The 21,567-nt window shown below is 50.4% G+C and overlaps 1 protein-coding gene across 7 annotated transcripts; it reads left to right on the forward strand.

The window, feature by feature from the left end:
• The first annotated feature begins 2,778 nt into the window (after positions 1 to 2,778).
• Positions 2,779 to 21,478, forward strand: NPR2 (natriuretic peptide receptor 2). Of its 7 annotated transcripts, none has more exons than XM_059888946.1 (23): positions 2,779 to 4,247; positions 4,629 to 4,730; positions 5,104 to 5,309; positions 11,198 to 11,311; positions 11,594 to 11,729; positions 11,973 to 12,067; positions 12,302 to 12,434; positions 12,666 to 12,750; positions 13,320 to 13,449; positions 13,612 to 13,686; positions 13,898 to 13,975; positions 14,206 to 14,310; positions 14,428 to 14,499; positions 17,307 to 17,466; positions 17,641 to 17,796; positions 17,902 to 18,070; positions 18,233 to 18,379; positions 18,870 to 18,993; positions 19,183 to 19,251; positions 20,303 to 20,477; positions 20,549 to 20,647; positions 20,916 to 21,007; positions 21,138 to 21,478. In XM_059888946.1, the coding sequence occupies exons 1-23, from the start codon at positions 3,581 to 3,583 to the stop codon at positions 21,201 to 21,203; spliced, it is 3,255 nt and encodes a 1,084-aa protein (XP_059744929.1). In that variant the 5' UTR covers positions 2,779 to 3,580; the 3' UTR covers positions 21,204 to 21,478.
• Positions 21,479 to 21,567: the final 89 nt, after the last annotated feature.

The raw sequence follows: 21,567 nt of genomic DNA on the forward strand, positions 1-21,567 counted from the left end.
TTGCGGACTTCCCTGGTGGTCCAGTGGTTAAGAATCAGCCTTGCAATGCAGGGATGTGGGTTGCATCCCTAGTCAGGGAATGAAGATCCCACATGCTATAGAGCCACGAAGCCCGTGCTCTGCAACTACCGAGCCTTCGTGCCACAACTGGAGAGTCCATGCGCTGCAAGGCATGATCCCTCATGATGCAGCAAAGATCTTGCATGATGCAACTAAGACCAAAAGCAACCAAAAAAAATAAATAAATTTTTTAAAAAAGAAATAAGAAACAGTATTAAACAGTTAACTTTATTTCCCTGCCCTTCCCACTTTATAGTCTTAGTGGCAAGTTGGAAGGAAGAGGGAAGGGGCAAGATGCTTGAAATGATATATCATGTATTTGAACTCATCTGGAGAGTCTGGGCAACAGTGGTGTCTGATCCTCCCTCTCTTGGGTCTGCAGGTGTTCTAGAGAGACTCTTTTGGGTCTTTGGTGGCCATTACCCTCTAAGCATAGCTTCACATGGTAAGTTCCGTGAGTCAGCAAATATCTGTCCAGAGCCCACCTTAGAGACCAGGAAACCTGTATTCTAGTGTCTGATCTGCTATTAAGAAGCCACAAAGGGGACTTCCCTGGTGGTCCATTGGCTAAGACTCCACGCTCCCAATGCAAGGGGTCCAGGTTCAATCGTAGTCAGGGAATGTAGTGTAGTGTAGTGTCAGTCGCTCAGTCGTGTCCGACTTTTTGCGACCCCATGGACTGTAGCCCACCAGACTCCTCTGTCCATGGGATTCTCCAGGCAAAAATATTGATGTGGGTTGCCATTTTCTTCTCCACTAGTTGGGGAACTAGATCCCATATGCTATCGCGCTCTGCAACTAAAGACCCCACATACTGCACGGAAGATGAAAGATACTGTGTGCCTCAGCTAAGACCCTGAGCAGAAAATTTTTTTAAAAAGAAAAAACCATGTAGAGTTGGGGGAGAGGGGCAGGAGAGGAAGCTACAGGACTTCCCTCTCAGAGACTCAGTTTTCGAGAGGAAGTTATGGGACTTCCCTCTCAGAGACTCAGTTTTCAATTATCTTTAAATAACAGGAGTGAACAATATATTTATAAGATTCCTCTTAGCACTGAAATTCTGTGATTCTGGCAGAGACTGTGTCATTTGGATTTGCTTCTCTGATTAAAATGTGTGTAGTTGCTTGAAAAGTATTTGGTTGATTGTATGTGAAGCTAGAGTCATGTCTTTTTCAGGTTGTCCCATTACCCTTTTGTCTGGTCTATCCTTCTTTTCCTTGCTCAGATAGGATGAAGTTTCTTTGCACTAACAGTGTCAGGAGCTGGAACTGGAGTTACAAGTCTAGTTTAAAGAGCTATCCAAAGGTTTCCATTTCTACTGGCTTGAGGGCAAAAGAGGTTGTTGGGGGGCTTGCCTTTGGCCTCTGAGCCCAAGGGATTCCAAATGAATGCTCTGCAAAGGTAAGCCTGTATCATTCAGCTTTGTGCATTCATCCCCATAGCTTGTGCAAGGCAGACAGTGTTCAATAAAGAAATATTGTACCTGAGAATAAAATGGCATTGTCCTTTAGTTCCCTCCCCAAACCACTAGGTGTCGCCTCCACCTCAGAGAAACTAAGCCCCTCCTCTCCCTGCACACCCACCCTTCTCGCTCTACTCCGGGAGCTCTCAGCTTTTTGGAATTGTGATTGCTGGAGAAGTGGCCTGAAGCAGGAGATGCACTGTGGCTCTTGGGAGGGGGGAGGAAAATGGGTTGATGTGCATCTCCTTAATGACAATTTGAGGAAAACTCCCTAAGGTCCCATGGCAGTTCCTCCCAGCAACCATGATTTCATCCCTCCCAAGCTAGTCCTGGCAATCAGAACAGCTCCTCCAGATCTGGGGTGTCTGGGGTGAGCCTTCTAGGCTGGATGCTTAGGAGGGAGGGTGGAACCCAAAGGGGACACAGTGGGCTTCCACTGCTGGAAATGTTCTGCTGAGTCAGTCCCTGAGCTTTTGTCGGTTGCGAGCCTGGGCTGTGAAGGAAGACAAAGAGAAGAGGCTGTTCTGGGGTCCTGCCCAGGAACAGATGGTGTGATGGAAGCCCAGTGGGCTGTGGTGGCCTCTGAGGACCCGGGAGGGCACAGACGGGGCGTAGGGCCAGGAAGAGAGATTGGAGAGTTAAGTCTTAAGGAAAAGGGAGACTCATGGACTTCGTAAGGACTAGGGAAAAATCGGTCCTTGGGACACCTTGGTCCTGGAGGGGCCTGTTCTTCCAGGAGCAAGCATGTTTTGCTGGTGAAGAGGAGAGAGAGTTCGCAGCAGTGAGAAGGGTGGTGTGGCTCGCTAGGTGGAGGACCAGTGAGGATACCAAATACGTGGGGGTTCCAGACTTCTTCCTGAGGCTGGAGTGTCTGAGGGACTCGGGGAAATTGAGAAAGGAGACCCTAAGAAGAGCGGGATGTGCGAGGGCCGTGTAGAGAGGCCCTGGCTCCTGGGAGTGACATGGACAGCGCGCGCTGGGGTGGCCCGGGGGGCCCGGAGGAGACCGGGCAGGCCTCAAAGTGAGGGGACGCCCTGAACCTCGCCGGCCTGGGAGGCCCTTGCGCGGCGCCCCCTGGGTGGGTGTGAGACCTGGGAGGTCCCCGGGCGGCCGGGTAGGGGTGGGGGGGGGGGCGGGGGGCGGGTTGGGGGAGACAGCAGGCGCCGGAGGGTGGGGCCGGGCGGGGGAGAAGGAGGGGCCGCGGGGAGGGGGCGGGGAAGGCGCGGGGCGGGGGCGGGCGGCTTGCCCGGGGAGTCGCACTCGGCCGCCGCCGGCGCAGCGAGCGGAGACGGCCGGGCCGCGGCGACCTGACCCGGACGAGCGGCGCGCCCGGGGGCCCAGGCAGGGGGCGGGAGGAAGCGCGGGGCTGCGCCGGCCGCCCGGGCCCAGGAGAAGCGGAGCAGAGAGGAGCTGGGACACGGGCAGGGCCGCCGCAGCTCCGGATGGGACCAGCGCCCTGGGCCCGTTAGTCCAAGCAGGAGCTTCGGGAGAAGCCTTCTCCGGGAGATTCACCCCTGCCTTCCCTCCCCTCCGGCCCAGGCCTCGCTTCGCTCCCCGCCGCCCATGGTCCCAGTCCTTCCGCCGCGCCAGCCCCCTCCCACCTTATCCCCCTGGTCCTCCTTTCCGCAGCTCTCTGCCCTCCTAGCCCCTTCGGCCGTGAGGTGCCCCCCAGGCCTTCTCTTTATACCAGCCTGTCCCCCACCCCCACCCCATCCCAGTCTCGGATCCCCTTTTGCTCCTCAGCTTCAGATTCATCAGCCGACTTCACCCCTCACTGTCCACATCCCAGTCACAGGCCCCCTCGGTCCCGCCGTCCTCCTGCCACCCTACCCTTAGTCCTCCTCAGTCTCTGCCCTGGGCTGCTGGACCCAGTCCTCACCCGCTCCCTCCTTTTCCTCGCCCATCCTTGCCCCTCTCCTGTGTCCCAACCCTCCTGGCTCATCATCATTTCTCTTCTGGCGGTCTTCCCCTGGTTCCAGGCTGGGTGGTGCTGGTGTCTCCCCCGTAGGCCCGCCTGGCCCAGGGTTCTGGGGGCGGTGGGGCCGCCGCTTTCTCCCCATGGCACTGCCATCTCTCCTGCTGGTGGTGGCAGCCCTGGCAGGTGGGGTGCGTCCTCCCGGGGCGCGCAACCTGACGCTGGCGGTGGTGCTGCCCGAACACAACCTGAGCTATGCCTGGGCCTGGCCACGGGTGGGTCCCGCTGTGGCGCTTGCCATGGAGGCGCTGGGCCGGGCGCTGCCCGTGGACCTCCGCTTTGTCAGCTCTGAGCTGGACGGTGCCTGCTCTGAGTACCTGGCCCCTCTGCGCGCTGTGGATCTCAAGTTGTACCATGACCCCGACCTTCTGTTGGGCCCGGGTTGCGTGTACCCCGCTGCCTCTGTGGCTCGCTTTGCCTCACACTGGCGCCTTCCCCTGCTGACCGCGGGTGCTGTGGCCTCTGGTTTTTCGGCTAAGAGTGAGCATTACCGAACCCTGGTGCGCACTGGCCCCTCTGCTCCTAAGCTGGGTGAGTTTGTAGTGATGCTCCACGGGCACTTCAATTGGACTGCCCGTGCTGCCTTGCTGTATCTGGATGCTCGCACAGATGACCGGCCTCACTACTTCACCATCGAGGGAGTCTTTGAGGCCCTGCAGGGCAGCAACCTCAGTGTACAGCACCAGGTGTATGCCCGTGAGCCGGGGGGCCCTGAGCAGGCTACCCACTTCATCCGGGCCAACGGGCGCAGTGAGTGTGGCCCGGGCTGTGTTAGGGCTAGGGGAGGAGGGTTGCGGTGTCCCTGGGGCTCAGCACTGGGAGGCTGTAGATGTAGATAGGTGTTGAGGAGCTGATGGTGGTGGTTGGGATCAATAAGCAGACATGGATGGAGCTCCTGGGAGAGGCCCGAGGCATTGTATTGGGGCGGGGGGTGGGGTGGGGTGGGGTGGCGGCGCTGCTGGTGGCCGTTCACAGGTAGTGTGAACAAGGAATAAGATAGCATGGAGGGTGAAGCTTGGGTCAGGGAGAGTATGGGGTTGGGGGACGTTGAATCTGGAGAGCAATGTGAGTGCCCTGGAGTAGTGAATGTAGTTGATGGTCACTCCAAAATGTGTGCCTGTCTGTGAGCAGAGACTTCTCAGACTGGGCTGCCAAGACCCCTTGGAGGCATAAGAAGAGTGAGGACTCTGTTAATGGGCTTTGAGGTACAGCAGATTTGGTGGGGAAAGACAGGTAAAGCTCACACTGAGAGAAATTCTGAGCAATCAGTGCCTTTGAGCCTAGGGAGAGGCAGGGCAGAGTGGGGGAGTGAGGAGGTCTGGGTGGGGAGCAGAAGGCAGGGCTCTGGGAAGGGGAGGGGCTCTAGGGATAGCTCCCTTCCTTTGGAGTCTGGAGTCAGGCTCTGACTTCTGCCAGATGGTCCTTATGGCCCCAGGGTACTTATGACATAGACTCCCAAGGGGAGGGATGGGGCACATCTGGTGGGTGGTTGATAGGTTCGGGCCTCTATTCCTTGCTAAGTGTGGAAATGCAGACGGTCAGAAAGGGGGCTGTTGAGGGTCCCAGCCCCTCTCTCAGGGGCCCCTCTGTCATGTACCTGCCGCAGTTGTGTACATCTGTGGCCCTCTGGAGATGCTGCATGAGATCCTGCTGCAGGCCCAGAGGGAGAACCTGACCAACGGGGACTACGTCTTCTTTTACCTGGATGTCTTTGGGGAGAGTCTCCGTGCAGGCCCCACACGCTCCATGGGCCGGCCCTGGCAGGATAATCGCACCCGGGAACAGGCCCAGGCCCTCAGAGAAGCATTTCAGGTATCATTTGAACCAAACTTGAAGGAAGGGGGAGAGGAACTTTTGGGGGATTCTCTTTCTCTCATAAGACCCCACAGAAGCCCCAGCAATAGGGGAGAATTGTAAACTATAGGGGTGAAAAAGGACAGAGGATTTTCTAGCCTAGTCTCACCTTTGTGGCTCTTTCTCAGTGAGTCTGCCAAGGCCACCTCTTAAGATCTTGGAATGGCTGGCTTTCCTAAGTACCAATGGTAGATATACTGTCAGGGAGAAAAGTTCAGGAGAAGATTTAGTCCCAGCCCCTGGGAGGGCTTCCACCCTTTCTGAAGAGGTGAGGCATGATTGCAGTACAGTTAGATATAAGTATGAGATAGGATGTGATTATGGGTCCTGGAAGAGATGCTAAGAACTTGAGTGGTTCAGAGGAGAGAGTCACTGTGGGCTGGGTTTAGGGATGGCTTTTATAAAGGAAGCAAGACTCTATTGTGACTTTAAAGACAGATGTTGTTTTCCTAGTCAGAGTGGGAAAGAGGATCCAGGAGGCTAAGAGAAAAAGACAGGAATGGACCTGTTTGGAGGTCCAAGGCAAACTGACCTGATAAGAAAGAGTGGTTCACTTGGGACAGATTATAAGAAATAATGTTGCAGGGGTAGCCTCAGCTTAAGAAGAGCCCTGAACCTAAGATTGAGGTGCTTGGACTTGAATGGCTGAGTTTTCGAGGTTGGTTTGTGTTTGTTTTTTGTGATGAGAAGTATACTGACAGAATTCAGGTTGGATTGGAAGAGGAGAAGATGGGAGGCAGTGAGACCACCTGTATGTGCTAGCCTAGAATGAGGCCTAGAGGTATGGGCTTGAGCTGTGGTAAGGATGCGTGTTTGCTCATTTGTGTCTGACTCTTTGCAACCCCATGGATTGTGGCCCGCTAGGTTCTTCTGTCCACAGGGTTTTCCAGGCAGGAATACTGGAGTGAGTTGCTATTTCCTTCTCCAGGGGGTGTTGATGATAGCAGGAATGAAAAGAAACGGATGTGAGAAACAACTTGTAGGGAGAAGGGACATGACTCTGTTCACTTCTCTGCTCAAAACTTTAAATGACTGATTTCCTACTGAATGAAGTCCTGACTGCTTATCATGACCTTTAAGATTTTCTACAGTCTGTTCTCAACCCACTTTTAAAATCTTACTTTCCAGTACTGCTGAGTATGTCAGCGGCTAGACCTCTCTCAAATCCGCGACCAAACGCTGCCCCCCATCTTTATGCTCTCTGCTCCTTCTGTTCACAGTGCTCTTCCTCCCTTCACCCCAAATCTCTGCCTCTTAAAATCATACCCATGAATTGCTCCCCTCTTCTTCCACCAATTTTTCACCGATTTGTGTGCATAAGTATTTTTTTTAACTTATTTATGCATATCCCTCCTTTTCCCAAAAGGATTTGAGGTGGCATATGGGATAACCTTAAGGTCCTTTCAACCCTTAGATTCTAAGTAGGTATGTATAAGTGCTGGACTTGTTTGGCCACCTTCTTCAGTAAGTGAGGTTTTATATGACTGGTTTTTTTTTTTTTTTAATTGGAGGATGGTTGCTTACGATATTTGTGTTGGTTTCTGCCACACATCAGTAGGAATCAGCCACAGGCATACATATGTGCCCTCCCTCCTGAGACCCCCTCCCATCTCCCTCCTCAGCTCACCCCTCCAGGTTGTCACTGCGCACTGGGTTGAGCTCCCTGTGGCTGTGGTGTGATTTTGTATTTGGTTGCATCTGACTGTGAATGACACATCTGTTTGCCCTCCTGAGTCTGTGACTGTCACACATGAACACAGGCAGTGACAGGACAGGCTTTGTTGATACTGTAACTTTTGCCTAAAACGACCTTCTCACCTTTTGTCTGTCTGAATAAGGCATTCTTTAGGACTCAGATCAGTTATCTTCCCTTCTAGAAACAATCCCTGAATCCTCAGGCTGGACCGGATTTCCCACTATTGTGTCGAACTGTCTGCTCTGGAAGTTACTATTCAGTCAATGTTTGAGTCACCTGAAGACTGACTCATTCTATTCGAGTTTATTGAGCACCTGTTAAGTCTCAGTCGCTGTGCTAGGTACTAGTATACAGCAGAGAACATGACAGATATAGTCCCTGCCTTTTTGGAGTCCACATCCAGTAGAGTAGACCAACATAAACAAATAAGCAATAATACTAGTACAGAACAAATTGTGATGTGGTATGGTACTTTAAAAAAAAAGGAATGGAGTGGTTTGAGAAGAGAGTAATAAGGGAATTGTGCTTTCGCTACCGTGGTCAAGGAAGGTCTCCCAGACCCTCCCATATGGGAAGACTCCACAGCCTTCTGGGCCACATTTTCTTTGTTGAGGGAACATCTCTCTCTCTTGTGGGAGAATTCCTATCAGCCAAGAGGCCCCAGCACTTAGGATAGGGGAGGAGGGATATAGTCCACTAACAATTAGTTACTGACAATTGGTCTTTCAACATTGTGGGAAGTGGGACACCCACCCCTCCATGCAGTCAAAAATCTGAGCATCACTTTACAGTCGGGCCTTCCCATCAGAAGTTCCACATCTGTGGATTCAGCCGACCATGGATCATACAGTACCGTGGTCTGTGTTTACTGGAAAAAAAAAAAGCCACATCATCAGTGGACCCATGCTGATACCTGAGTTCATACCCATGTTGCTCAAGGGCCGACTATAAATTAATTCTCAGCTCTCCCACTCACTGTAGGCATTATTAAGACAGAAAAGCAAAGAGAGAGGTTTTGCTACAGTATAAGAGAAGGGGCAGTCAAGAACATGCCAACGGGAAAATCAAGGTAGTGAGGTGGGGAGAGAGGGTGATGGGGTATCCTCTGACAAAGCTCTTCTTAGCCTTTTCTGATCCTGAAGCCGGGCAGGGGGTTAGGGAGATTGTGTGGTCAGTTTCAGACAAGGATGAAAGAGCAGAGAGGCCACACCCCAGACATACCTGGCCCACTGTGGTCCTGGACCAGGCTAACCTGGAGAAGGCGGCAGCAGAGGTGAGGAGCTCCTGATACAGATATCCACGGCTTTCCAGGCGGGTGTCGTGCCCAAGGAAAGGGTCCCGGCTCTTGCTGGATACTAGCTAGAGTTGGGGAGGAGACCCTAAAATTAAGTATGTTGCTATGATTTTTAAATGTCATTAAACCGTAGCTGCTAGAGGGCAGGGATCATACCTATCTGTGTAGTCCATGTGCCCAGCACGTGTTTACTGAGTTAAATTAAGGTGTGTGTTGGGAAGAGGGGGACAGAGTCAGGAATTGTTCTAGAGAGGAGTAGAGCTGGCAGATACTATAAACCGAGATGATCAGTCAGGAGAGGGGAAAATAAGTAGATACAGTGGAGCTAAACAAATGACTCAGCTCTAAGGACCCAGAGCCTCTGTCTGGACATTTTGGAACATTAGACAGACTGGCCCAGAAACCCAGGCAGAAGCCACCACCTAGGTGACCAGCATGAGACTGGGTTACAGAGGGGGGACTCCAGCATCTAAAATGGAAGTTAGCACTAAACCAAGGGCTGTGTGGGGCAGCATCTCTTCTGGAGACCACCATTCTGTCCATTAATTGGGGTTAGGTGTGGGTGGGCCCACAGGCTGAGCCAGGTGTCTGCTACCCTTCCACATTTCCTGGGTGCCCTTCTGGCTTCCATCACAGCTGCACTCATTTTTGGCAGCCTTTGCTTGCTTTTTTTTTTTTTTTTTTTCCCACCTGGGGTCCCCTATGAAATGGGACACAATGACCTACCTCTTTACCTTCTCTCTAGCCCCTGAGCAAGAACAGCAATTCTTTGGAGGTTCTTCTGCTTCTCTCTCTCTTTTTTAGTAGCTAGTAACCACAGCAGAAGAGTCTAGCATAGCAGTTTTCAATGTGTGGTCTTGGGATCCTGGGGGCCCCTGGAATCCTTTTATGGGGACCGTGAGGTCAAAACTATTTTAAAAATACTGAGATGTTATTTGCCTCTGTCACTCTCATTCTTCCATGATTGTACAGTGGAGTTTTCCAGAGGCTACGTGATGTGAGATGATGTCATCACTCTGGCAGCTATAGAAGGTGTGCTTGTGTATTCTTGTGCTTTAAAACTTTGTCAGTTTTTATTTCTCCTATGGTAAATATTGATAGATGTAATCCAAATTACGGACTCCTTGGAGTCCTCCGTAATTTCTAGTAGTAAGGGGTTGTGAGACCAAAAACATTTGAGAACTGCTGTTCCAGCAAACAAACAAACCTAGGGAATTACTTTTTAAAAAGCACTGGAAATCTATTATCAACATTTGTATTGAAATGTAAATTGTGTGAAGCCTGATCTTTTCAAGTTTCTTTTTGTAATGTTTAAACATTTTATTTATTTATTTTGCTGTGCTGGGTCTTCATTGCTGCGTGTGGGCTTTCTCTAGTTGTGGTGAGTCAGGGCTACGGTCGTTGCAGTGTGTGGGCTTCTCGTTGCAATGGTTTCTCTTGTTGTGGAGTGCGGGCCCTAGAGCGTAGGCTCTGCAGCTGTGGCGCATGGACTCAGTTGCTCTGTGGCATGTGGGATCTTCTCGGACCAGGGCTCAAACCTGTATCTTTTGCATTGGCAGGTGGATTCTTAACAACTAGACCACCAGGGAAGTCCCTCGAGTCTTTTAACTAACTTTTTGCACTGTCAACCATATCCTACCTTTCTGTTTTTATTTTATTCATTGAGTAAGTGTTCCTGAATGAACCCTTCCAGCCCCACCCTCAGTCTCCCTCTCCTTTTTAATTCTGCCTGACAGTGGGAGAGTATTAGCAATGTGTGGTCAAGCATTCACACGCTCCAGTAAGAATAATTACCTCAGTAGGCAAACTCTAGTCTATATATTGAATATGTGTTATAAACTGACTTCACTATTTCGTACCTGGAGTGAATTGATCTAGAATAGATCATAAGTAATGTATCTAGTATCTCTACAGTACTTTAGGGATTAAAGACATGGATTAACACAATTGCTAGAAATGACTAGTTTTAATCTTTCATTTCACAAAATATATTGATCTAAAGTCTTTCCCCAAAGTTGCCATGCCAGTTTTCTGACCAAGGCAGAGAGGCTAGTGATTGTGGAGGCCTGAGGTGCAGGCCGAGGCCAGGAAGGGGGAAGTGTGGGAGGGCGGTGGGAGCCAGGCAGGCACCCCCGTGGAAGACAGAGAAATGCTGACCGTGGCCAGTGAGAAGTGTGCACAGCTGAGACCACATGTGTCACTGGCTTACCTGTGAGGTGTGTGTGGGCATGGGACCGTGTGCTTTCCTTGTGACTCATGACTTGTGGGACTAGGCTGGTATGCAGGGCAGTACTGCATATAGTGGGTGTTCTACACACGTTAAAGGAATGGGCTCGTGGCTTTTTACCGATGGAATCACTGTCTCAAAGTATTTCCCCCACTTGTCATAGGACCTGAAATCTCTTTAACTCACTGGGTGGAAGCACTGGGCCAACATTCTGCTGATAGTATTAGCAGTATTAACACCAGGGAGAGAAGCTGTTGCTCAGGGTTGTCCTTGCTGGTAACAGGTACCCAGAAAGGAAGGGACCGAGGAGCCTTGAGGGATAGTAGGAGCTTCAGGAAGATGAAGAGCCCATTTGGGGGATGGAGTTGACTTTGTCTGTTTCTTAGTCTCCACATTCCCGGAACCATCCGTAGACAGATGGTTCTATCTACCTTGTATGGAGGAGTGCCACCCCTTCTCCCAGATGTATTAAACACACACACAGAGTGTTTAGTATCCTCTCAGCCTTCAGGGTCAGCCATGTACATTTTATATCATGTGTATTTCACCACGTCTCTCTATCCTGCTTCCTCTCTTCCCCTAATTCCCATCTTGAATCCTTTTCACTCTCCCATGTGCTGTGGGTCCAGACGGTATTGGTCATCACATACCGAGAACCCCCGAATCCTGAGTACCAGGAATTCCAGAATCGTCTTCTGATTAGAGCACGGGAGGATTTTGGTGTGGAGCTGGCCCCTTCCTTGGTAAGCAGATCTCTCTCTCCCTGAGAGTCAGGCCAGGCTTTGAGGAAAGGCTCTTCTCCCTAACTCAGAATACAGCCTTGGCCACAGAGCCAGCCCTACTGTGGGGGGCTTCCATCTGGGTTTTTCCGTCTGCCCTAGTGAGGCAGGGATGGCCCCTTAGTTATGGGAGGAGGGAAGAAAGCAAACCAGGAGGAGAAGAAGGAGACCTCAGAGATGGGAGGGGGGCTGGAGAAGGGGCCTGGCAGGACCTTTGGAGAGCACTGCTGAAATTACCACCCCCAGATGAACCTCATTGCTGGCTGCTTCTACGATGGGATCCTTCTGTATGCCGAAGTCCTGAACGAGACCATACAGGAGGGAGGCACCCGGGAAGATGGACTTCGAATTGTTGAGAAGATGCAAGGACGAAGATACCGTGGTAATGGAGAGGGTCAGATGAGGGCCAGAGCGCTGCTTTCAGGCTCAGGAGTGGAGTGGGCAGAGGCAAACACAGACACCAGGGGCAGGAGAGAGAGTTAGCTGGGGTCAGAGCACCCGGCTGAGGTGGACACATGCTAAGAATGGGGGCAGGGACGGACCGCCAGGTAACTGGAGGGCTTGGGAAGATAGGAGAGGGACCAAGGGCAGATCTCCAAGTAAGGGGTGCTCCTTTCTGTCTTAGGTGTAACTGGACTGGTCGTTATGGACAAGAACAATGACCGGGAGACTGATTTTGTCCTGTGGGCCATGGGAGACCTGGTTTCCGGGGACTTTCAGGTGATGGGGGAGGAGGCAGGGAAGAGAGTGTGGGGCCCACAAACCCAGCTTTTAGGATCCTTTTGGGGGAAGAACCAAAGGCACTGGAGGCAGGGCCTTACTTTCTCTCCTGGAGCTGCATGATAGTGGTGGGGGGAGTGGCAGGTTGGGGAGAAAAGCAGCAAAGTAGCTGGGTATGGGGCGAGGAGGCTGGTGGGAGCAGGCCTGTGGGCCCCGTTCTCTCCATCCTCACAGCCTGCAGCCCACTACTCGGGAGCCGAGAAGCAGATTTGGTGGACAGGACGGCCCATCCCCTGGGTGAAGGGGGTCCCACCCCTGGACAATCCCCCCTGTGCCTTTGACATGGACGACCCATCCTGTGATAAAAGTGGGTGTGTGCAGGGACTGGGAGCAGCTCTTCCTCCCTTTGCTTTCCTTTCTCTTATTCCTCCTCATGCACCCCCTGCCCCCGACTCTTTGCTCTGTTTCACCTGTCTCCTCTACCCCCTCCCTCCTCTCTACCTCGAGATGGGTCTGCTCCCTGCACCTAAGAGCATCGCCCCCTTCTGGCTCACAAGGCCACACACAGTCTTTCTCAGGGTCCCCCTCTCCCCTTCAGCTCCACTTTCAACTCTGGCAATTGTGGCACTGGGCACAGGAATCACCTTCATCATGTTTGGTGTTTCCAGCTTCCTCATTTTCCGGTGAGTTCTGAGCTTTCCGCTGACAGGCTCCCTTAGCTGTAACTCCGTCGTCTCTAACCTTTCTTGTCATTTGTCTTTTAGCCTTGGTCTTGTTTCCCCGCCCCGACTTTGGTCTGGACTGGGTACACTAGTTTAGAATTACTGATTTTGAGTGGGGTCTTCTATGGGCAAAGGTGAACTTTCCATGGATGCTACCATGGCACTAGTGCTACCACCTGCCAGTGCAGGAGACATAAGAGATGTGGGTTCAATTCCCTGGAGGAGGGTATGGCTACCCACTCCACTGTTCTTGCCTTGAGAATTCCATGGACAGAGGAGCCTGGTGGGCTGTAGTCCATAGGGTTGCAAAGAGTCGGGCAGCATTTTAAGCAGGTACTTTATTTTCAGCCTCTGTGTTTTTACATAAGCACAGGGCTTGTGTCCGACCCACAGAGAGTGCTTCACTCTCTCTCTGTCCTGTCTCTCGGTGTGACAACTGCAGCCTCAAGAGCTGCCAGGAAGCCCCCGCCACCCTGCAGCTGGCTTCTGGGGTGGTAGGATCGGGCTTGCCAGTCAGCTGAGGGGTGCAGTCCTTACAGAAAACTGATGCTGGAGAAGGAGCTGGCCAGCATGTTGTGGCGCATCCGCTGGGAAGAGCTGCAGTTCGGCAATTCAGAGCGATGCCACAAGGGTGCAGGCAGTCGCCTCACGCTGTCGTTGGTGAGCCCTCCTCTCAGCTGCCCCTCCGCTTCCCTCTGAGTGCCTGTCCTTTCATACCCTGGACCTTTCCCAGCACATCAGCCTGTAATGATAGCGCCTGCACCACCACCACCATCTAATGTTCCTTTCATCCTTCCGCCTCCATGTTGCCCTTGGCCCCAGCGGGGATCCAGTTACGGCTCGCTCATGACAGCCCATGGGAAATACCAGATCTTTGCCAACACCGGTCACTTCAAGGTGAACAGTCATCCGCTTATTCTGGTCCCCACCATTTCACCCTGTCTCATCCTCATCTTTCACCTCTTCCCGTGACCCTCTGCCCCTTGTCAGCCTCCTCTCTCTGTCCAGCTGAGCTCCTGGGTGCTCCCACAGTTCTCTAGTCTTTCCCAGCACCCAGAGGCTCCTTCAGAGATTCATGTTCCTCTTCCCCTTTCACCCCTACCCTCAGGGAAACGTTGTGGCCATCAAGCATGTGAATAAGAAGCGCATCGAGCTGACCCGGCAGGTTCTGTTTGAACTGAAACATGTAAGTCCTGGTGTATGGGTTGAGGGCCCAGGATAGACACGGATGTGGAAGGGGAAGGAGAGGACTAGGGAATAGTAATACTGGCTGGGAGGGCAAGTGGGTCATTTGTAAATGACCTTGAGTTGTGAGTACAATTAAGAGAAAGGTCCTCTCCTGTAGTGGTAGATTTCTGTATCTAATTTTTAGCTCTTTGAATTCTCTTTTCTTCCTTTTTTTTTCCTTTTGGCTAGATGAGAGATGTTCAGTTTAACCATCTCACTCGCTTCATTGGTGCCTGCATAGACCCTCCCAACATTTGCATTGTCACCGAGTATTGTCCTCGTGGGAGTTTACAGGTGTGGGATCTAGGTGGGGATTATGGGGCCAAGGGAGATAGACCCAAAATTACATCAACTGTGTGGGTGACAGTGGGGCGAGGATAGTCACATCATCTATTCCATGTCACCTACCAGGATATTCTGGAAAATGACAGCATCAACCTGGACTGGATGTTTCGTTATTCACTCATTAATGACCTTGTTAAGGTGAGTCTTCCCCACTCCTTGAGTTCATCCACATTAATAATGCCTCCTTTTTTCTGTCTTTGCTTAGGATTTCTCTTCCTGGTCCTCTAAAAATTCCATTCTCTCCACTTCCCCTTATTCTGAAGATTGGCTAATAATGGGTAAACAAGGGATCTGGGGCTTTCAATTAGGAGGAATGAGTTTTATTTGCCACAAAGAGTCTTCATAGCAAACTTTTGTTTTCCTACACTAGACACCTCAAATCTCTCTCCATCACCCTTTTATTTTTTTTAACCTCCAAGAGTTTATATTAAAATCTCTTAGCAGGGAAAAATGAATGGGGTCTCCAAACATACTTATCTTCTGGGTTTTTTACCCTCATTTTTCTCTGTCATTTACCCTCTAGCCAATATTTGGCACATTTGCTCTTTTGTTCAGAAAAACTGAAATTCAAAAAGAACATTTTACTAAGTAAATGTAAAGTTTAAATTTACATAAAAAAAGTAAGTTTTACTTACTTCTCTAAATAAAACTGAGAAGCCAAGGAAAACGATGCTGATCATTTGGTATCTAAGATACTGCTGCTACTGCTGCTGCTGCTGCTGCTGCTAAGTCGCTTCAGTCGTGTTTGCCTCTGTGCGACCCCAGAGACGGCAGCCACCAGGCTCCCCCTGGGATTCTCCAGGCAAGAACACTGGAGTGGGTTGCCATTTCCTTCTCCAGTGCATGAAAGTGAAAAGTGAAAGTGAAGTCACTCAGTCGTGTCGGACTCCTAGTGACTCCATAGACTGCAGCCTACCAGGCTCCTCTATCCATGGGATTTTCCAGGCAAGAATACTGCAGTGGGTTGCCATTGCCTTATCCATCTAAGATACTAGGCTTCATCTATTTTCAAGTGACCCAGAGATCCATGGATTTGTGGAGATCTAAATTTGCATCTTGGAGAAGGCTGCAGTCCATGGGGTCGCTAGAGTTGGACACGACTGAGCGACTTCAATTTCACTTTTCACTTTCATGCATTGGAGAAGGAAATGGCAACCCACTCCAGTGTTCTTGCCTGGAGAATCCCAGGGACGGGGGAGCCTAGTGGGCTGCCATCTATGGGGTTGCACAGCAGCAGCAGCAAATCTGCATCTTGCATAGGTGTTTAGAAGCAAGTCCCTGGGTCAGTGAGCTAGCCTAGTGGATCACCTGTACCACACCTGATCTGGCTTTGGTTATTCTGATGAGTTCTAATGAAGTTATTTTAAAAATTTTGTGTGTAATGTAAAGTTTGCCATCACATGAGAGAGAAATTATTAGGTCACGTTGATGTGGTACTCAACTGGAGGTGTGATGATAAATTATAAGAAAAACATGACTCTTAAGAGAACAATGATTTGATGGAAAGGTGATTTATAACAAATCCAGAAGCCTAATCATATCTATATTCACAAATTTGGAGATTTCCAAAGGTTTGTTGATGTCAAGATGAAACAAATAAGAAGAAAGAGTTCACAGAGACTAGAGTTTTGAATTGTTTAGGCCCAAAGCTAAACATTTAGAAGAGTTTTGGTTAGCACTGTATCCTTTTTTTATTCCACCCAAACTGACTTCCCAGGGGAAGCATCACTCTATCCTCTTAGGACCTGCCTTAGAGTCCTTCACAGGCAAAGGTTCTCTCCTCTCTGGCCCTGTGGGGTCAGAAGTTTCAGGCTTCTGCATTGATTTGGCAGCTACCTCCTACCTTGGTCCATTTTCCAGAGTTTTTTAAAAAAATTATTTATGTCTCTATTTTTGGTTGTGCTAGGTCTTCACTGCTGCATGTGGGCTTTCTCTAGTTGCGGTAAGCAGGGGCTACTCTTCATTGCAGTGCATGGGCTTCTCATTGCAGTAGCTTCTCTTGTTGCAGGGCCCAGGCTCTGGTGCTCAGGTTTCAGTAGTTGTGGTTCACAGGCTTAGTTGCTCTGGGTCATGTGGGATCTTCCTGTACCAGGGATTGAACCTGTGTCCCCTGCATTGGCAGGCAGATTCCCACCACTATGCCACCAGGAAAGTCCTAGGTTTTCCTGATTTACCATCTTCTCCACTTTCTCTCTGGTCCGCATTCCCTCTAGTAGATCACTTTTCTTCTCCATCTCGACCTGCCTGCCTGTTTATGATTATATGTTAAAGTTTCCAACTGGCTTATCTTCCTTGGTGCATTTAGGTAGTCTTAATACCTGGATCTCAAAGCACGCCTTCCTGAGCAGTGGCCAAGCATTTGCGGCCATCATGGGTGTAGTATTCTTGGAGTTCACCCTCATAGTTCTGTTCCCTTCATTACTTGGAAGACAAACTACCCTTTCCAGGGTAATAGCTGATAGCTCCCCTTGTCCCTCTTCTTATGTATGTCTCCTGTCCCTGGTGCTTAGGCGCTGATATACTGCTTAAGGTACCAGGAAGAGATGGTGGTGGTTTAGTTGCTAAGTTGTGTTGGACTCTTGCAACCCTATGGAGTATAGCCTGCCAGGCTCTCTGTCCATGGGATTTCCCAAGCAAGAATACTGGAGTGAGTTGCCATGCCCTCCTCCAGGGGATCTTCCCAACTCAGGGATCAAACCCAGGTCTCCTGCATTGTAGGTGGATTCTTTACCATCTGAGCCACCAGGGAAGCCCATGGAAAAGATGACTCTGCTATTTTTGCCTGCTTCTTTAAGTGGAAACTGTACAAATGATGCCTTCCAAAATTAGCATATTGTTTTTATGGCCCTGAGATCTTTAGACAGCTAGCTAATGCCCATCTCGTGGAGAGGGGGTATCCTAAGCCAGATATGATCCAATCCTATGACTTGATCTGTATCCTGCAGGGCATGGCCTTTCTCCATAACAGCATTATTGCATCCCATGGGAGTCTCAAGTCCTCAAACTGTGTGGTGGATAGTCGTTTCGTGCTCAAAATCACAGACTATGGCCTGGCCAGCTTCCGATCAACTGCTGAACCTGATGACAGCCATGCCCTCTATGCCAGTGAGGCCTTTCCCCACAACCCACTTCTGCATTGCCCTCCCCTGGCCCTGATCATTTCCACTTAGCGAGGGTGGGAGAGGGAGATGGAGTGGCAGTACTGTGGCGAGTATTATGCGAATGAGCCCAGGTGGGCTTGGGGATTCCATCTTTGAGGACCTGGTTCCTTCTTTTCAGAGAAGCTGTGGACTGCCCCAGAACTGCTCAGTGGGAACCCCCTGCCAACCACAGGCATGCAGAAGGCTGATGTCTATAGCTTTGGGATCATCTTACAGGAGATAGCACTTCGCAGTGGGCCTTTCTACTTGGAGGGCCTGGATCTCAGCCCCAAAGGTAAGTCAATCTACTACCCAGAAAAAAAAAAAAAAAAAATCTACTACCCAGCGCTTCCCCTACCTGGAGGACCTTTTCTTCAACCAAGCCTTTGATCACCCTCAGAGATTGTCCAGAAGGTCCGAAATGGTCAGCGGCCTTATTTCCGGCCAAGTATTGACCGGACGCAACTGAATGAAGAGCTAGTTTTGCTGATGGAGCGATGTTGGGCCCAGGACCCAGCTGAACGACCAGACTTTGGACAGATTAAGGGCTTCATTCGCCGCTTTAACAAGTAAGAGGGCATGACGGGGCAGGGGCTCCCCAGGGATAGAGGCCTCATCAGTCTTAGTGGATGAGGTGGGGCTGGTGTGGCCAAGAGGGTAGGTGGGCTGGGTAGAAAGCCCCGGAGCCTTGACCATCTTGGAGCATGTACCATATCGTGGCCTCCTTCCAGGGAAGGAGGCACCAGTATATTGGACAACCTCCTGTTGCGCATGGAGCAGTATGCCAACAACCTGGAGAAGCTGGTGGAGGAGCGCACACAGGCCTACCTGGAGGAGAAACGCAAGGCTGAGGCTCTGCTCTACCAAATTCTACCCCAGTGAGACTTCTGACCCCTTCCTGAATTTTCCTTTGGTATCTGCTCTGTTGCTTTCTACCTCATCCAGCTCCTGACAACTCCCTTCCTAACCCTCAGAACCCTGCTTTGTCACATCTTTGCTACCATGAACCCATTCTGGCTCTAGACCATGTTTTTCATTCTGTCTCCAAATGAGCTGTGCTGCCTTCTTCCTGGCCTCCTATCCCTTCTTCTTAGGATGCTGCTCTACCAGAGCTTCACTCCAGTGAGTATAGGTAGAACAGTCCCATCTTAGGACATTTGGCCTGCAGCCCCAGGGATCCTCTTCCAACCCCCACCACGTGTCCACCCTATCTTGCTCTGGACTGTCAGGACTTCCCAGCCACCTTCCTTCTCCTCCCCTAGGCTCAGCTTTCATGTTAGAACCCATCTCTGCTCCAGCCATACACTCTTTTCCTCTCCCTTTGCCCACTTCTCTGAGTCTGGCTTGGACTGTACCCTTGCCTCCTAGTTCAGTGGCAGAGCAGTTAAAACGGGGAGAGACTGTACAGGCTGAGGCCTTTGACAGCGTTACCATTTACTTCAGTGACATCGTTGGCTTCACAGCTTTGTCGGCAGAGAGCACCCCCATGCAGGTGAGAGACAGGTTAGGGGCCAGGGATGGGGTGGGGACCTAGGGAAGCTTAGCTGGGGCATAGAGAAACTTGATAATAGGAAAGACTAGCTTGTTCTGGAGTTTCCATATCTTGCCACGGCTCGTGTGTTAAGAATTCTTAGAAAGTCAGGCACAAGTTTTGAGGCCTCTACTTTCCCATCCCTTTTAGGTGGTGACACTTCTTAACGATCTATATACATGCTTCGATGCCATAATTGACAACTTTGACGTCTACAAGGTGAGAGCTGGGGCCGCCCTTCCACTGACAGTCCTTTAAAAACCAGTCTCCCCAAACCCCACGTGCCTTACCTGCCCCGTGGTCAGTTTTCCTGCTTGAGTCTCCAGCATTCCAGTGCTGGAGTGCCCTTTATAGACAACTGAGGCTCTGGCACTGTAGTTGTACATCCCAGTCTAATCTCTTGTGAATCCTTGAGGCTTCCCTAATCAGAACCATCACAAGATCTAGTCTGCCACTTTTTGCCTGAGGGTATGGTCAGAGTCTAGCCATCTTTTCTCTTCATCCCCTCGACATGGAGGGAGCATACAGGATGTGGGTATAGAATGATATATTGGGATGAAGGACAAGCTATGTAGTGAAAGCTTTTTGTTGAAGTCATTGAGTCATTTAAGGTAGGCTTTATGGTGCTTGGGAGTAAAAAACAACCTGACTTTGTGGCTAACTGTTGGCCTTGGGCAAGTAAGAGAAGCTCCTTGAGCCTCAGATATTTTATCTGTATGATGGGAATAATAGACTTATTGTGAATAAGTGCCTAACATTGTGTAGATGATAAATACCCACTCTTGTCCCTTCCCTTTGGATTCACTCTGCCATCTCTTATTTACCATAATGAAGAATTCTGATAAACTCTTTATTCGGATTTACCAATTGTTTGTATTTCCCATTTGCTTTATTAAAAAAAACCTATCTATATATCCATATAATTTTTTTCTGAATCTTTTGCAAGTAAGTGGCAGACACAGTGCCCCTTCATTCCTAAATAAGTCTGTGTGTAGTTCCTAAAAACCAGGACCTTCTCTAACACAGCTTCAGTACAGTTAACAAAGCCAAGTGCCTGCTTTCTTTCCTTTGACACTTTGGGCTATGTAGGGCTTATTTCATTGGGCCTGCTTCTCCCAGATTCTCAGGACTGGGGCACTTATTTGGCAGTCACTGTCTGGCTTCCTGGCTGCCAGGATGACTCATAGTGGTACTCAGCTTGTCTCCTCTTACTCTTCCCCATGCCCATTGATACAGATAGAGATGACCTTTTTATCCCCCTCTCAATCAGGTAGAGACGATTGGAGATGCCTACATGGTGGTATCTGGTCTCCCAGGCAGAAATGGTCAGCGTCATGCCCCAGAAATTGCTCGTATGGCCCTGGCATTACTGGATGCAGTTTCTTCCTTCCGCATCCGCCACCGACCCCATGACCAACTGCGGCTACGCATAGGGGTCCACACAGGTAGGGCTGATTCTCCCTCCTGCTCTCGTATCCACTTTCCCCAGGCTCTTCCAACCTGTTTCTTCTCACAGGGCCCGTCTGTGCTGGGGTCGTTGGCCTGAAGATGCCCCGCTATTGTCTCTTTGGAGACACAGTGAACACTGCTTCCCGAATGGAGTCTAACGGTCAAGGTGAGACATCAACCCTCAACCTCAGCCCCAGCCTCCATCTGGGTTGGCCTTTTCTTCTTTTCAGAGTTCCTCCAAATCTCTCAATTGGATAGACTGCAGTTCCTGATTTCCCCGTCCTTGGACATATTTTGGTTCTAGTGCATGTGCCCTGGGAAGACTGAGACCCTCCTGAGGGATGGTGGTTGGGTAAAGCTCTCCCTGATACTGCAGTTCTTCGGTTGCCTTTTCTTTGATTCCTCTTTCCATCATCTCTCTTGTCCTGCCCCAGCCCTGAAGATTCATGTCTCCTCTACCACCAAGGATGCCCTGGATGAACTTGGATGCTTCCAGCTAGAGCTTCGAGGGGATGTGGAGATGAAGGTGATGGCAGGCCACAGGGAGGGAGTCATGGAAAGGGAGGATCAACGTGACTGTGGAGGCTGTGGGGGAAGAGAGGGAGGTACGAGGAATAACAGAAGAATCTGAATTATCTCTGCTCCCCCAATTCCAGGGAAAAGGAAAGATGCGAACTTATTGGCTCCTAGGAGAGCGGAAAGGACCTGCTGGGCTCCTATAAACCCTACTTCTTCCCAAGTCAGACAGTCCCCTGCTGCTGGTACCTGGGTGGGCAGTAGCCATCATCTCTCCACACATCAGAAGTGGACATTGTCACATGAGATGGAAATCAACATGCATAAAACCCCCACCTTATATGGAAGCTGTTGCCCTTTGCAGCTCAGTCTTGTACATATACCTGTCCCTCTCTGGCCTGGTCTCCTTCCTCCCTATCTTCTGTAAATATCTGTATCTAGACCAGAATATTTTGGCCAAATATAAAACAAACAAACAAAACAGTTTGTGACATAGTCTGCGTTAGGGGCGGCGCCAAGGAAAGGTTCTGGGGTATGGAAACAGTAACTCACAGAATCACTGAATCAGCA

Source organism: Bos taurus, chromosome 8 (assembly GCF_002263795.3).
Source record: "Bos taurus isolate L1 Dominette 01449 registration number 42190680 breed Hereford chromosome 8, ARS-UCD2.0, whole genome shotgun sequence".
NCBI classification, from domain to species: Eukaryota; Metazoa; Chordata; class Mammalia; order Artiodactyla; family Bovidae; genus Bos; species Bos taurus.

Bases quoted from the DNA above. Each gene is read 5' to 3' on its own strand.
- NPR2 (XM_059888946.1), top strand. From the start codon at position 3,581: ATGGCACTGCCATCTCTCCTGCTGGTGGTGGCAGCCCTGGCAGGTGGG. The intron at 13,687-13,897 runs GTGAACAGTCAT...CCCTACCCTCAG, and splicing joins CCAACACCGGTCACTTCAAG to GGAAACGTTGTGGCCATCAA. The intron at 18,071-18,232 runs GTAAGAGGGCAT...GCCTCCTTCCAG, and splicing joins TTCATTCGCCGCTTTAACAA to GGAAGGAGGCACCAGTATAT.